This window comes from Urocitellus parryii, chromosome 4 (assembly GCF_045843805.1).
Source record: "Urocitellus parryii isolate mUroPar1 chromosome 4, mUroPar1.hap1, whole genome shotgun sequence".
NCBI lineage: Eukaryota > Metazoa > Chordata > Mammalia > Rodentia > Sciuridae > Urocitellus > Urocitellus parryii.
The window spans coordinates 198220346-198235216 of record NC_135534.1 but is presented as its reverse complement, the minus strand read 5'-3'; the positions used below and the strand labels follow the sequence as shown (position 1 = coordinate 198235216).

Genomic DNA, 14871 nt, shown 5'->3' with positions numbered 1-14871 from the left:
AGCGGCCTGCCGCACTGGGGGACTTTCCTGAGAACACCTGGTGCTGCCTGTTTGCAGGTCACCTGGCCACTGCTCCTAGAGCTAGAGGTCCAGCCTCTCCCCCTCCCTCTGGCCTTCACCTTGCTTCTCACTCACCTGGTCCCAGGTGTCCAGGAGCATGACGTCATCGGTAGCCAGATCTTCCTGCATGAGTTCGCCGGGAACCTCTTCGATCTGGGGAAGACAGAAGGAGGTTCATGGTGGAAGGGCATCAGCACCCTTCCCTTCCCCTAGGAGGGAGCTGCAGGGCTGCCTCCCAGGCAGGGGATCCTTTCTCCTGCCCCTGAGGCCCACTGGCCCCCTGGGACCCATTTCTGCAGAGGCTCACCACGAAGCGGCCGATCTTGTTGGAGCAGGCAAAGAGGCGAGGAGGGTGGGCATCCATCTTCTTGTCCTTCAGCCGTGGGGACGTGCGGTAGGCAGCCTTTCCGCCCAAGGCCTCCCAGAAGCCGTCTATGAGGGGAGGCCACAGTAGTTGCTGAGGGATGCCACTGTCACACTAGACTGGGTGGCAAGCCCTACCAGAGCCCAACCAACTGCTCTGCACCCCAACTCCACCTTCAAATCCCAGGGGGCCAAGGGGAGGGGCCCTGGGGAGTCTGAAGATGATGAAAGGGAGGCCTACAGAGGGTACCCTTGGCAGAGGCACAGCCAGCACGACAGCACATGGGACGGGGATAATTGTCACCACTTATCAGTGAGGCAGTTGAGGCTCAGAGAGGTTAAGCAACTCAGCCAAGGCACAGAGCTGGTAATCAGTAAGCCAGGATGCAAATCCTTTCTGATCTCAATCTCCATATTCTTCCCACTACACCTGCTCTGTCTCTGCCCGTGCTGCCCACATGAGCATGCTGATGTTTAAACTCATTAAAATTAAATATAAACCAAAGTTTGGTTCCTCATTCCCAGAAAAGGGAAGATGCTCTTGATCTAAATTCAGCAAGAGAAGCAGCCTGATGGCGTGACTGCCCTCATGCCATCAGCCCTGGTGGCTTCCTGGCAAGTGACCACCTCCTCCAGCATCCTTCCCAGACTGCCCCTGCCTGTGTTGCACTCTCCTGTCCAACTCCTGGAGACCACCCTCTCCCTGACCACTGCCCCCATTTTAATCCAAACACTTCTCTTTAACACATGCTGGGGACAGGCACTGGGGACAGGTGGGAAGATGGAGCCCTGAGCAGAAGGAAGGAGGGAAAGCTGACAGCTGCAGAGCCTGCCGGCTCCTACCTGGCTCACTGCCTTCTGCCACCTGCACAGCCTGGGCCTGCAGCACCTTCAGCAGCTCCTGGGCCCCCGTCTTCTCAGCTTCACTGGCTCCTGAACCCACCCACAGGTAGGCAGCTGAGGGGGTTTTCAGGACAAAGGCATCGTTGGAGTTCAGCGCACCAGCCTTGGGCATTACCTGTGAGGAAAGCACTCACTTTGTCAGGAACCAGATACAAAGCCCCAGGCCCCTCCTCACAGCCCAGGAGACCCTGCATTGGGACCAGTGTCCAGGTGGGGACTTGGGAAAACACACCCTAGCATAGCTGAGTGCACAGACTTTGGAAGCTGAGGGGTGCAGCTGACTCCCATGAGTCTCTAATGCACAGCGATGAGCCAAGATGATTCTAGAATTCCAGGCTCCATTAACAGAGGTTCACCCTTCTTCTCCAGGACTCAGACCATCTTGGAGAATTATATCTGGGTCTGTGCCTCCCACCATGAAAGGCTTAGTGCAATTAGAATGGGATCAGGAACCATGTCCAGGTGGTGCAGGGAAGGAGCTGTGTTACGGAGGATGCGCTAAAGACCCTGGGCTTTCTTGAAACAGGGGGACGTCTAAGACAGTCCTGCTGCCAGTGTAGGAAGGTAGAACGTGCGCAGCCCCTCACCCGGCCCCACCCACTCCTGGGCCTGTGGATCTGCCCGTCAAGCCTGGCAGGTTCCAGGGAATCCCTCTGGGATCCAGGACCTGGGCATTACCTCAACAGCCCGAGTGGCTCCAGAGCTGCTGGACCGGACCTGGAAGAGGCGGGTACTGGCAGGGGCAGTCTGCCCACCTTCGCGGGAGGTACCGCCCTTGTAGATGATCATGGGCTTCCCGCCAAACAAGCTCATGAGATGAGCAGGCTCCTTGCCCTGGACCACACGGCTCTAGAGGGAGACAGGAGAGCAAGTCGGGAAAGAGGGGATGTTGATCAGTCCTTCTGTGTGGCACTGCACCCACCCACCCCCAAACAAGGCCATCACACAGTGTCTGAACGTGACCCTGCTGCACACAGGCGCTGCACAGGGAAACTGGGGTTCCAGGAAGGCTGGAAACAATGCTATTTCCTGAGGTCCTCTGGGCGCTGCCTTGGCTGCTCCCCCTCTCTACCCCCATGAGGACTTGCCTCACTGACCCTGAGTCTAGTCCAAGAACCAGGGAAGCCCATGTTTGCAGATATTCCCTTAAATGGAAGTTAAGGATTGGTGGTGGACATTCTTCCAGAATGGTGACGTCAGTTCCAGACACCAAGCCGGTGCAACAGAGGACTTCCAGATCTGGAGAGACCCCTCTTGCATGCGGGGCTCAGTGGTGGAGGGACAGGAGCAAGAGTTACACCAAGATGTGTCACATCCGCTTCTGCCTGAGCGCCTCCCTCACTTCCAGCCCAGGCGTGGTCTCTGCTCACTACATCGGGGCAGCCACCTGCCCTGGCTGGGCTGGAGCTCATGTCTCAGAGCCACCTGATGGGGGCACTTGGCCCCGCCTCAACCTCTCAGCTTCTTCCTCTCTGAGTGGGGCCCAGGGCTACTGCCAAGGCTGTTGTTGGGATGAATGAGCAAAGACAGTGACCCTCTCACTGTCTGGTTCCCAGACTGTCACAGTCATCAGGAAGGAAGCTGACCACTGATCCACATGCAGAGCCCCATCCGCCCTAAGGGCAGGATGGAGGTGGAACTCTTGTCTGCTTCCCCCACAATCCCCTGACAGCCTGGCTCTGCGGCCTTCCAGGGCTCAGTCAGCAGCCAGGGTGACCTTTTAACCAGAAATCCCTTCACCCAAGGTGAACTTCACCATTCAGCAACTCCCCACTGTTCTCTGGGTCAAGGTCAGCATCCATCACTGTGCCCTCCATGTGGTCCAGTCCCTCTGACCACCCCTCCAACCTCAAGTCATGTCACCCTCACACCAACTGCTGTCTCCATCTCAGGGCCTTTGCATATGCTCCTCCCTCCACCTGGAATGCACTTCCCTTCACTCCTGGCCTGGCCAACTCTGACTTGTCTGTTAGGCCCCACCTGAAGAGTTCCTTCCTGGGAGCAGAAGAATGGCTTCTCAAATCTAATTAGATCTTTGGGGGCATTTATGTCCTTATACTTACCACACATGTACACAGGAGGAGCCCTGCATGTCTGGCGTGATTGTAACTGCTTTACAAATGTTAACTCTTACTCCTCAACCAGAGGAATTCTGTGAGGTGGGTACCATTATCACCCCTATTTGGAGAACATAGAGGCACAGAGAGGCTAAGCGACCAGATGGACAAGGTTCAGGCCACAGCTCAGAGAGGCAGTGGGTTGGCTCACCTGGACAGGGGTTCCTCCCAGTTCCTCATCCAGCTGAGCAGAGAGGATAGCAGACGCAGCGACCTCATCCTGGGTAGACTGGGCGCCCTGCCTGGAAAAGGAAGTGAGACTCGGCACTGAGGTTTGCACAGAGTCCTGGGCCTGAGAAACCCACAGAGCTCCACGCTGCAAGTGATGGAACCGAGCTAGAGAAAGCAAGGGGCTCTCGAGAGAGAAACCAGAGCCAGGAGCCAAACCAACACGGCCAGCTCTTGGCTTAGCACTGGTCTTACACAGATCTGAGTACAACAGATTGGCTTCCCTCTCCTCAATGTGCCTGCCCCACGGGGGCTTGGCTGGGTCATCCTGTGCTGGACAGCCACAGGAGAGGGTGCTCTGAGACACAAATCTGAGATCCAGCAAAGTGGCCCAGGACATTTCTCTGTGTGGAAAGGCAGGTCGGAGAATAGCAAGCGGACTTGAGCCCAGTTGTGGGAAAAGACATCAGTGGATTTAGCCTCATGTGGACACAGGCAGAGAGGTCTGCACAGATCGGTGACTGTCCAGAGAGGGGACAGTTAGGGGTGGCTGGGCTTTCTATCCCACCCCTTCCTGTGCTGCCTAAATGACCCACTACCAACGTCTACTATCGGAATAAGCAAAATCTGACAAATCAGGGTGCTGCCACGGCCAATTATTTTAAAAGGGCTTTCTTAAGACTTTACACCATGTGCACGTAGTATCTCTATTTTTAAAAATTTTAAGCAGCTTTTAAAAAAGGGTGAAGTTGTCAAAAACTAAGATCCATTCTATAAGCTAACTGCCCGACACTCCTCAAAAACGTCAAGGTTATAAAAAGAAAAGGAAAGAGGGAGAAAGTGCCACAGGGTCTAGGAGTCTGAGACGAGGAGTAAATGCCATGTGGGTTCCCGGGTTAGATCTGGGTCCACGGGAAAGGACATGAGCGGGGAAAACTGGGGGAATTCCAGGAAAGCCCACAGACAACACGAGCCATTGTAACAATGACAGGTTCCTGAAGGTGTACAAGAACTGTCTAAGATTTTTTGCAACTTCCCTACAAGCCTAAAATTGTTTCAGAATAAGAAGTTTTAACAAGAAGAAATACAAAAGCCAATAATCAAATAAAAAGTCTGAGACCGTATACAAAGCAAAACACAATTTTTAAAAATCTTTCTTAGTATTGTTTCGCTTTTGTGTTTTAGGTTATTTGGGGAGTTTTGTTTTGTTTTTTGGTCCTGGGGATGGGGCCCAGGACCTTGCACATACCAGGCAAGTGCTCTACCCCTGAGCCACATCTCAGCCTCAAAACACAAATGTAAAGCACACTGAGACGTCAAGTTATAAACTATCAGGTTGATAAAACATCTAAAAGTCTAACAGCACAGTCCAGGGGTGTGGATACAGGGAAACAGGGCCTGTCACATGTTGCTGGTGGGAATACAAAATGTCACAAATACTCTTCAGGGAAATTGGCCGCCATTTATCAAAGTGACAGGTGCATTGGCTCTTTGGCCCAGAACCCCCTTTCTGGGAACTCGCTCTAGAGGGACTTCTCTACACATTCCACATGATGTTTGTTTAAGATTACTAATCTCAGAGATGCTTGTCATAGCTAACGACTGGAAGCAACCCAACTCTGTCTCAGCAGGAAGCAGGTTCAATCAGCCACAGCGCCGCCACCCCAAGAAGAGGAAGCTACGCAATGACGTTGACTCCTCTCCAGGAAGAACTGAGTCCAAAAAGCAAAGTGCAGAACAATATACACAGTATGCTCTGTGTGAGGAAGGAAATTAGGAATATAAAGTTATATTTGTTTACATTTGCATAAAAAATAACTGAAAGAATGTGCCAGAAATTACTGAAAGTGGTGACTCCTACAGGATGTGTTCTGGTGCATGGGGTAGAGAAGGTGTGAGTGAGATTTCTCAATAATACCTTTTTATCATTTTGATTTGGTAGCTGAATACAGAAGGGTGTGTGAAAATAGGATCCCTTAAGATAAACACCTGTCGAGGGAAATGAGACAGCAGGGCCAGCTCTGTCTTTGGGGTCTGACAGCCACAAGAGGAGTTAGCGGTGTGCCAGTCTGCAAGGCCAAGAGGGTGAGACACCTCACGGGGAGACAGTGGCCAGGAAAGGCAGCTCAGCCTCCTGAGACTGTGATCAGCAGAAACGCCAGCTCCAGCCAGCCAGGGCAGGGTCTGCACTATTCTGAAGATAACGACCTTGGAGACTTTCCCCAATGAGAAGGGCAACTCCAGGTGACCAGGGGCAAATGCAGGATGCGGCAGTCACCCAAGAAACCCACAGCTGCTTTCACCTTATTAGCAGAGTAGAAGGCCCATCCTGGGTGGAGACTCAAGATGGAAATGAGACACGGGACGCCTGAGGAGGCAGGAGGAAGGGCGCTGGTGCGGCTGATGACACCAAGAGACTGAGTGCCTGCCTACCCCAGAGGTGCCATGAAACGCGTCCCCTGTGCTCTCTGCGCTAGTCAGCCTGGGATCACTTTTCCCCATGTGCAGTCTCCCTTTTGCCTTGGGCAGAAGTTTCTGACCGTTTTTCCACTGATCTAGCCTGACACTCTCCCTATCAGTGCTGCGACTACCTGCTGGTTCCAGCCCAAGTCCCTCAACGCAGCCTGGGCTGCACTGCAGTTCTTTCTGGATTCAGCAATCCTCCTCCAACTCTGGGTCCAGGAACTGAGTTCAGTAACAGATCAACATGAGTGTGCCCTCTACTTTAAAATAATGGTTTAGATAGTTATTTTTAGTTGATATGTTTATAATAATTGTACGTATTTATGGGTATAGAAATGTATGGAAGGGTCAGCCAGAGTGTGCTCGGTGCTTGGCCTGGACTGTGGGAGAAGTAGGATTTGTTTGTTTCCACCTGTTAACCGCATTGCTGACAATGCCATCTTTTGATAAGAGTGAGTTAGATGTTGTTTGGAGAAATAGGTAGCACTGTGGGCTCTCCTAGCAGGGCATGGCTGTCCCACCTCAGGCCCACACACCCCAGACTTCCCTCCATCCTGCCCACTCTCCTCCTGTTGCTGCCACGCCCAAGGCCCAGCAAGTGTCCCCTACTCCCCCCAACACAGCAGATGGCCCCAGGCGCTCACCAGGTGTAGATGATCTGTCCCTGGCGGCCACCGTGGCGATAGTTGTACAGAATGATGTAGCTGTCACCTCCGTAGAACTGCCCGTACGTGGCAGGGTCCACAGGCACTTTGTTGGAGCCTTCGATTCTCCAGATCTGTCAGGGCAAAGCTGGGGTCAGACACCATGCAGCACCCCTACCCCAACGCAGGCCACCTGGAAACCACGGCATGGAGGACACAGGACAAGCTTTCCCCAGGTAACACGACTTGGACTCAGGATGAAGTTAAATAATTTGCCCAAAGCACAAGAGCCTCCAAGGGGCAGGGATGAGACTCTGGATCTTCAAACCACACCCCCAGCCCATCCTGGACCTCCCCCTGGGAAGGACCATCAGGGCAGCTCCTGTGGAATGTAGCTCAGTGGGGGTTAAGAGCCAGGCCCAGACCCAGGATCAGGCTCCACTCTTTACAGGTCCTGTGACTTTGGACAACTAGTAAACCTCTCTGAGTCTCAGTTTTCTCATCTGAAAAACGGGGATAATCACAGCAGCTTCTTGGAAGCATTGTGAAGTCCCAGAGTTTGTTCATAGAAGTCCAACAGGGTGCTAGCACCAGCTCACTGCTCTGTAGATGGCAGCTGCTCTTATGAATATAACTATTATTATATTACTAATGTTACTGTTCTCTGTATCATCATTGAATCTCCTGGATTTTACAGGTCACCTCCAGAGATAGGGCCATCACTAAGTGGCCTCAGAAAGACCCCTGCTGGCAGGTCTCTGCAGCACTTCTAAGTGGTCAGGAGGCCCTGCAGTGCCACCTGGTGGTACAGAGACACCAAGTTCTTCCAATTCCTGGGAAACTGCCCCACAGTCTCAGGATCTTGGAAATTCTTGAAAGTAATGGAGCAGGATTAACCCCATTTTACAGGCAAAAGTGAGGTTCCAAGAGGTTACATACCTTGGTCCAGGTCACAGCTAGGCTGCCAGGCTCCTTCTACACTGCCCTGCCCTGAATATATTTTCATTACATCCTCCCCAACCCAGTGCAGCAGTGAATGAATAACACCACCAACGAGAAAACAATCAAAAGAATCGTATATCAAAATGGACACCTTGCTATTCCTGCCATAGGAATGCAGCCCATGTTGCCCTGAAGTGGACTCTGCCTCACCCCCACCTCTCCATCCTCACCGTGACCTCCCGAGTCTCAAGGGCATCACCTTCTCTCCCCTAAATTCTTACAACGGCATCCCCACAGGCTCTCTATCTCCATTCACCCTCTTCCTAACCACTTGCGCAGTGAGTTTCTAGAGCACAGAACTGAGCATATCATAAGTCTGCTTTTGCAAAAAAGAAAATCCCGTCGGGTCCAGGATCAAGTCCAGCAGCCTGCCGTCACAGCACCTCCCACAGGCTACCGTCAGCCCTGGCCTCTCCAGAGCAGCCTTTTCCCCAAACAGGAAGTCCTGCGCGCAATGCCCACCACTCCGCCCCTTCTCTCCATGGCAAACTCCTACTCCTGCTCTGATACCAACCTAAGTGTCCTTATCCCTGTGCAGGCCACCCCAGCCGCCCCACCCCCCAACGGCACCTGTTTCTGGCCGGTGCCATCGTCATCCATGGCATGCTGGGCAGCCATGGCGGTGGAGGTGTGCAGTGTGGCAGCGTCGAAGGGTACACGCTCCACGTTGGCAATGTGGCTGGAGAGATAGGCCAAGCCTGGGCCATCGGTCTGGTCTGGGTCACGCCAGTTCTTGAAGAACTGCTTGAACAGCGGGGTCTCGCCACCTTCGGGAAGGACTGAAACCTGGGAAGGGAAGGGGGAGAAGGAGGATGTGGCTGGGTGCCCAGCAGGGGTCCTCAGATACCCAGTCCATACGGAGGGTGGGACATCGCCCCTCAGCACATATCCCCCAAACTGGACCCACCCCTCTCGGACCCCCAAGGCTCACCTGGGTCTGCTTGGGGTATTGCATCTTGGAGATGAAGTCAGAGGCCGTTTTCAGGGCAGCCTTCCTCTCCTCTGTGTTGGCCTGTTTGCCTGTTGGCAGCCAGAGAAGGCAATAGAGGGTTGGGGCCTGGGGTTCTGCTGCAGCCTAATGTCCAATGGTCCAGGGAAATGGAGCATTGGAGGCCAAACTCTTTTTAGTCTGTGGACAGCCAAGACCAGAGATACATCCCCCTCCCCGAGAGCTGACGGCACCCGGAGCTCCTGGGGGTCCAGCTGGGACCCTGGTCAATAGCAGCAACCATAAAAACACTGTGGGTCTGTTTACTGAGCACATATTTTGTGCTCCCAACTCTACATGGATTACTTCATTCAATCCAGACCACACTTCATGCAACCAATGTCATTATTGTTGCTGTTTACATATGAGAATATTAGGATCTTAGAGAGACTCCGTGATTTAGCCAAGACCACTCAGCAAGTGGGACTCCCATGACTCAGACTCCCTGCACTCCACACTCCAGCCTTCCTCTACAGCGAGGAATCTGTCCCACTCTCTGGTCTCAAGTTTTCAACTCTGAAAGCTCCTTGCCAGTTAGTGCCCAGACTTCCCATTGCCAAGGTCAAGACCAAGGTCAGCTAGCCCAGGCCCCAGGGCCCCAGAGAGTATTAACAATAACAGCCAAAAGCACTGTGGCTCTCTGTCCACCCACTGCCTTCCTCCCTTTGTCATCCTCACTGTGACTACCCTTAGAGAATGCGGGGAGAACCCAGAGGGATCCCCTCAAATCTCAGACCTCTCAGAATCATGTGAGCCAATGTTTTCCAAGAGCCTCCCATAAAATATTCCTCAAAGAGTTTTGCAGACTTCAAGCATGATGCTCCCCAAACAGAAACCAAGCACCTTCATGAGAGGCCAAATGTACACTAGCAAATTAAAAGTCTAACGTTTAACATCCAATTCACTGTGGTCCGAGAATGTACTGGACCACCGAGTTAGACATTTTTCACATCTTTTTACATGACACCAGTGAACCTCTCCGAGAACTGATGTTGTAATGTGCTTGGGAAACACTAATGTGAGCCCAAATAGGGAATCTGAGGCACAGAGAGGGTTAAATAAAGTACCCAAGATCACACAGCAAGTCAACTGCAAAGCCAAGATATTCAACAAGACTCCTGATTTGCAGAGCACCAGGGTGCCTCTAAAACTCTGCCTTCCCCCGGAGCTCCTGACAGTCACAGGAGACCAATTCCTGGAGATCAGGTGAGACCTTGGCCCTGCCCCCTGTACCTTTCCAGACAAAGATTTTCCCATCCCTGCCGTGGTCCAGGATGAAGCAGTCCTCTGACCTCAGGGCCCCCTGGGCGAAGGGGTTCTCATCAGCCACGAGGGAGACCGTCATGCTGCCTGCTCCGTTGGAGACCTGAGGGGACAGAGAGGTGAGCAGAGCATGTGAGCGTCAGCTAGAGGATGCCCAAGCCCACACACGGAGCATGGCTGATCAACACCCATTGCTTCTGCCCGCCACCTCTGAGCACAGTGGGTCTCCTTTTTCTTTTTCCTTTATTGCTCTGCCAGGTCTACTGACTGATGCTCGGGGACAACAGGGAAATACATGAGCATCCACCGGAAACACAGAAAGCAGAGCCCACTCCCTGCACCAGGGGCTCTGCCTTGCTTAAGGTCCTACAGCAGAGGAGCTGGGGACAGCCAGGTCTGCTGGCACCTGGTCCTGACGCCATGCCCAGGAGCTCACCTTGTAGAGCTTGGCCAGCTTGCGGTTGGCAGCATCCTCCTTGGCTGTGTCCTCAGTACCTCCGGGCAGAGCTGGCTTGGGGCCCAGCACCTACAGGAGATGGAGAGGAAGGGTGGCCATGAGGGAGGGATCCTGAGAGAGCTCCCCTGGCAGGCAGGTACCACACAGGCACCCACGGTGACCCTCCAGGTGGAGCCCATCTCCCTTAACATCCTGCATCTGTTCACAGGCCTCCTGCTGGATCTACTTGTCAAAAGCCCACCACACACACATACACACCGCCTGTCCCCCTTCTTCCAAGACAGCCCTTCAGACAGGTCATCTGCCTTCTCTTAGAGCTGGCTGCAGCTCTGAACACCTCCGAGCACAGGCTTTAAGAGACGGCATGCCAGGAGACACAGGGTATCACTCTCCGCTCACAGAAGGGGAAACTGAGGTCCAGAGAGATGAAGTCACTAGTCCACGCAGCTACGAGGTGGCTAAGTCAGAATTGGAACCTTGATCCCTGTTCACTTCAGAGCCTCTGTTCACTCCTCCATTCTGGGTGTGTCCAGTCTTAACAGCAACAGCTACTGTCCCTCCAAAACTATGGCTGATGTCCAAGCTCCCCTTCTCCATATAGTCAACCCTGTGCTCTTTCCAAAAACTGGAACTGGATGTTCCCAGGCAAGTAGGAGGCAAGTAGGGGGTGGTGAACTTTGCCTCTCTTGACAAGTCTCAAAACAATGACTGGTGATCCCATCTTGTTATGAACTAAACAAGACATAATCTATCAGGAACTGCCAAAGGAGGAAATTAGGGACTGGGTCTTGGTTGTCTCAGCTGACCCGGGGGGATGCTGGTAGACTTTCCTCCCCCACTCCTTTGGAGGACTTGGCCCTCTCACTGGAGGGTGTGGCTCACACTCCCAGCATGCACCACATCTGTGCAATTCTCAGGAGGTCTGGAAGTTGCCAGGGAAGCCGATCCTCCCCACTCCCTGAAGTGTTCTGGCCTGGTGGATAAACAAAGGCCTTAAGGAGGAGGCGTGGGGAACACGGTTTCCTCACATTCCCCTCCGATTGCCTAATGCATGAACCAGATCCAGAGCAGCCTACCCTGTCCACCCCACCCACTTCCCATGGGTACCTGGAGCATGGCCTCGGGCTCGGCACCTTCCTCGGATACATGTACTCGGGCACGGCCACTTCGCTCATTGTCACGGATACCCTTGGACACCTGTGTGGCCTTCAGCTTCTCATAGCGGTTGCTGTTGGAACCACACCACTGGTAGATGTTCTGTAAGAAAGAGATCCCAGGAAGTCAGCGCCCCAGACTTTATATAAGCCCTGCCTGGTGACACATCAAGGAGGAGGCTGTGCACAAGCCCATCTTGTTCTGCGCTTGCCCAGGCAAGGCTGGCAGAATGCACACATGTGCATTATCTAAGTGCAATCAGTGTGAAGCTTACACTCCAGGAGATGTGACTTCACAGATAGAACCACACCACAGTAATGCCATTATAGATTATGTACAAAAAATGTTTGCTTGCTGCTCCAGTTTAAATGCTTTGTCTCTAAAACTCATGCCACTGTGGCCGTATTGGGAAGAAGCCTTTAAGAGGCGACTAAGTCATTATAAGGGTTCATTTCTTTCTGTGGGAATGCATTCATTCTTTGGAAAGCAGCTTGTTTTAAAGCAAGGCCACCCCTCGTGTCTTGCCTCTTGTACATGCTCCTGCTTGCCCTTCCTGCTTCTGCCATGTTACAAAGCAGCACAAGGCCCTCACTGGATGCAGCCACCAGATCTTGGACTTCTCAGGCTCCAGCACTGTGAGTCAAAATTAACTTCTTTTTCTTTTTTTATAAATTTACCCAGATTCAGATATTCTGTTACAGCAACAAAAAATGAACTAAGACACTTGCTGATGGGAATACAAACTGGTACAGGCGCTTTGGAAAACCAGGTGGCCATAGCTACCAAAGCTCACTATACCTACACCCTATGAGCCAGCAAACCTCCTAGGAACATATCTGACAGAACTGTACCCACATGTCTACCAAAGGACATGGGAAAGGATGTTCAGAGTAGCTCAAACCAGAAACCACCCCAAATACCCATCAGCAACATAAAAAATAAGTAAATTGTGGGACGCCATGAAAGTGAATCTTATATAGCGAGAAGAATAACTGAATTACAAAATGCAACAGACAGGTGAATCTCAGAAATGCAATGTTAAGCCAAAGAATTAAGCCATAAAAGAGTGAGGTTTTAGGCATGTATAGTTCAGAAAAACAGGTGAAACTAATCTATGCTGTTAAGAGAGTTCTGGATGAGGATTATTTTTGAGGGGAAAAGGAACTGGAAGATGGCAAAAGAGGCCTTGAAGGCCCAGTGAGCTAGTTTCTTGATCTTGTGTTACGAGGGTGTGTTCATGCTGTGAAATCCACAGAGCTGGACACTGAGGACTCATATACTTTTCTGTGTGTCTACTCTCTTTGATTGAAAAGCCCACGCTAACTCAGGGAGGGGCTTTGACCATGGGCATATACACACATGAGTCTTGGGGTAGAATGTTCTGTGGGTCCATTTGCAGATTTGTGCTCATATGGATCTGTGAGATAAGTAGGTACAAATTTATATCATCCATTTATAGGGTCGTCTAGGGAAGTGCATTGTCATGTATGATGTACACGTGCAACCATGTGTATGACATATATGTGTGGGCCCAGGTCTACGCATGAGGGTATTTGTTGTGGTGCAGATGTCCACATCTGGTGGGCAAGAGCTGATAGTTTTTGTCCATGCTGGCCATGTACTTACAAGTGTGTGTCTCTGTGTAGAAAGGTACATAAGAGCCACTCAGGAAACTGAGGCAGGAGGATGGCAAGTTTAAGGTCAGCCCCAGTAACTTAGTGAGACCCTGTTCCAGAAGTGAAAATTTACAAGGATTGGAGATATAAATCAGAGCTAAAGAAACCCTGGGTTAGCCAGGCATGGTGAAACACACTTGGAATTCCAGGGACTTGGGAGGCTGAGGCAGCAGGAAGGATTTGCAAGTTCAAGGCCCGTCGCAGCAACTTAGCAAGGCCCGAACAACTTAGTGTGATCCTGACTCAAAATAAAAAATATAAAGGGGACATGGCTCAGTGATTAAGCACCTCTGGGTTCAATCCTCAGTACCAAAATAAATAAATAAATAAACCCTTGGGTTCACTCCCCAGTAGGTGTTGAGAGGAAGGTAAACAAGAGATATAAATGAAAGTGTCAGGGAATCTAGGCGTCAATCAAATCCCAAGTGTACCGTGCATACAAGGTGTACTCAGGTCTATGCACATGCACATGATGGGCTTGAGTCTACATGTGTAGGAATCTGTGCATGCTGGACACGTCTGTACGTGGGTCTCTGACTGGCCCACAGGGCACAGGGCCTGCTGGTTCCCTTGTTTTGCCCTGTCCAAGTCTATGCCCCTGTTTATGAGTGTATCCTCCTCCCTGGTGTCAGTAGCCCCTGGGGAAGGGTCGGGCAGAACTCACATTGCCCAGATCCAAGATGAAGCAGTCACCATTGTTGAAGCTGTCCCAGGACACAGGCACCTCGGTGGCACGGACCACACGCCGTCCTTTGACTTGGAAGAGTCTCTGCACCACCACTTCATTGGGTACCACATGCTTGAATCCTGATGCCACACCACCTTTCTGTTGGGTGAAGGAGGCAGTGTGAGTCCAGGGTCAGGGTTCAGGGAAGCCAGCAGCAAGGGCATAGAATCGCGGTGAAGGAAACTGTGCCTGTGACCAGTGGCCTTATAGCATCACAGTGACAACCACTCAATGCAGGACTTTCACATCCACTATCACTTGAGACTGGAACATTCTTATGCCCATTTCAGAGATGGAAACCAACTTTTAGAAAAAGGAACAAAATTTGTCCAAGGCCACACAGCTAGAAGTATGAAATTCCCTACACACTGTGTCCCACTGAATCTCACAGTCACTCCACTAAAAAGATCCCTGGAGCCACTTCCCTAAATCAAAATATTGAAAACATTCCTTTCTCAAAACCAGCATTTCCCAGGGAATGTTCTATGACACCCAACTCCCCCAGAATAGTCTGCAAGGAAAGGGTTCCATGATCAGAAAGTGTAGGGGATGATCCTTACTCCCCGCTGCTGACTGTTACCCGACACACATGAGCACAGATGAGGCTCTGGCAAATCCCGTGGGGGCACTGCTGGCCACCTCTTTAAACAGCATTCCCTGGCCTTACACACATTCCTCAAGAGCCACCTGTCTCTACCACATCTTGCCTCCAGCTCAAGTGCTCTGCAAAACCCACTTTGGGAAGGGCTAATGCACTATAAATCCTTCCCACCCTTCAAGGATTCCTGGGAAGTCTTTGGGACTGGCTGTACCCACACCATCTGCCTGTTCCCTCCTGGGGTAATACAGCAAGTGCCTCCAATTGAGCCTTAGGAGGCAGCTGTG

The 14871-nt window shown here is 51.8% G+C and overlaps 1 protein-coding gene across 4 annotated transcripts in view; it reads right to left on the bottom strand.

Moving 5' to 3' along the window:
- Positions 1-14871, bottom strand: part of Gsn (gelsolin) — a 53357-nt gene that overhangs the window by 2710 nt on the left and 35776 nt on the right. For all 4 annotated transcript variants that reach the window (XM_026410352.2, XM_026410350.2, XM_026410349.2 and 1 more), the window contains 12 exons: positions 13924-14085; positions 11536-11685; positions 10408-10497; positions 9942-10074; positions 8652-8740; positions 8291-8506; positions 6719-6852; positions 3595-3685; positions 2005-2175; positions 1267-1441; positions 368-492; positions 136-213 (listed from right to left, as the gene is read on the bottom strand). In XM_026410352.2, the coding sequence (XP_026266137.2) occupies positions 136-213; positions 368-492; positions 1267-1441; positions 2005-2175; positions 3595-3685; positions 6719-6852; positions 8291-8506; positions 8652-8740; positions 9942-10074; positions 10408-10497; positions 11536-11685; positions 13924-14085 (1614 nt within the window). The remainder of the gene's footprint in view (positions 1-135; positions 214-367; positions 493-1266; positions 1442-2004; positions 2176-3594; positions 3686-6718; positions 6853-8290; positions 8507-8651; positions 8741-9941; positions 10075-10407; positions 10498-11535; positions 11686-13923; positions 14086-14871) is intronic.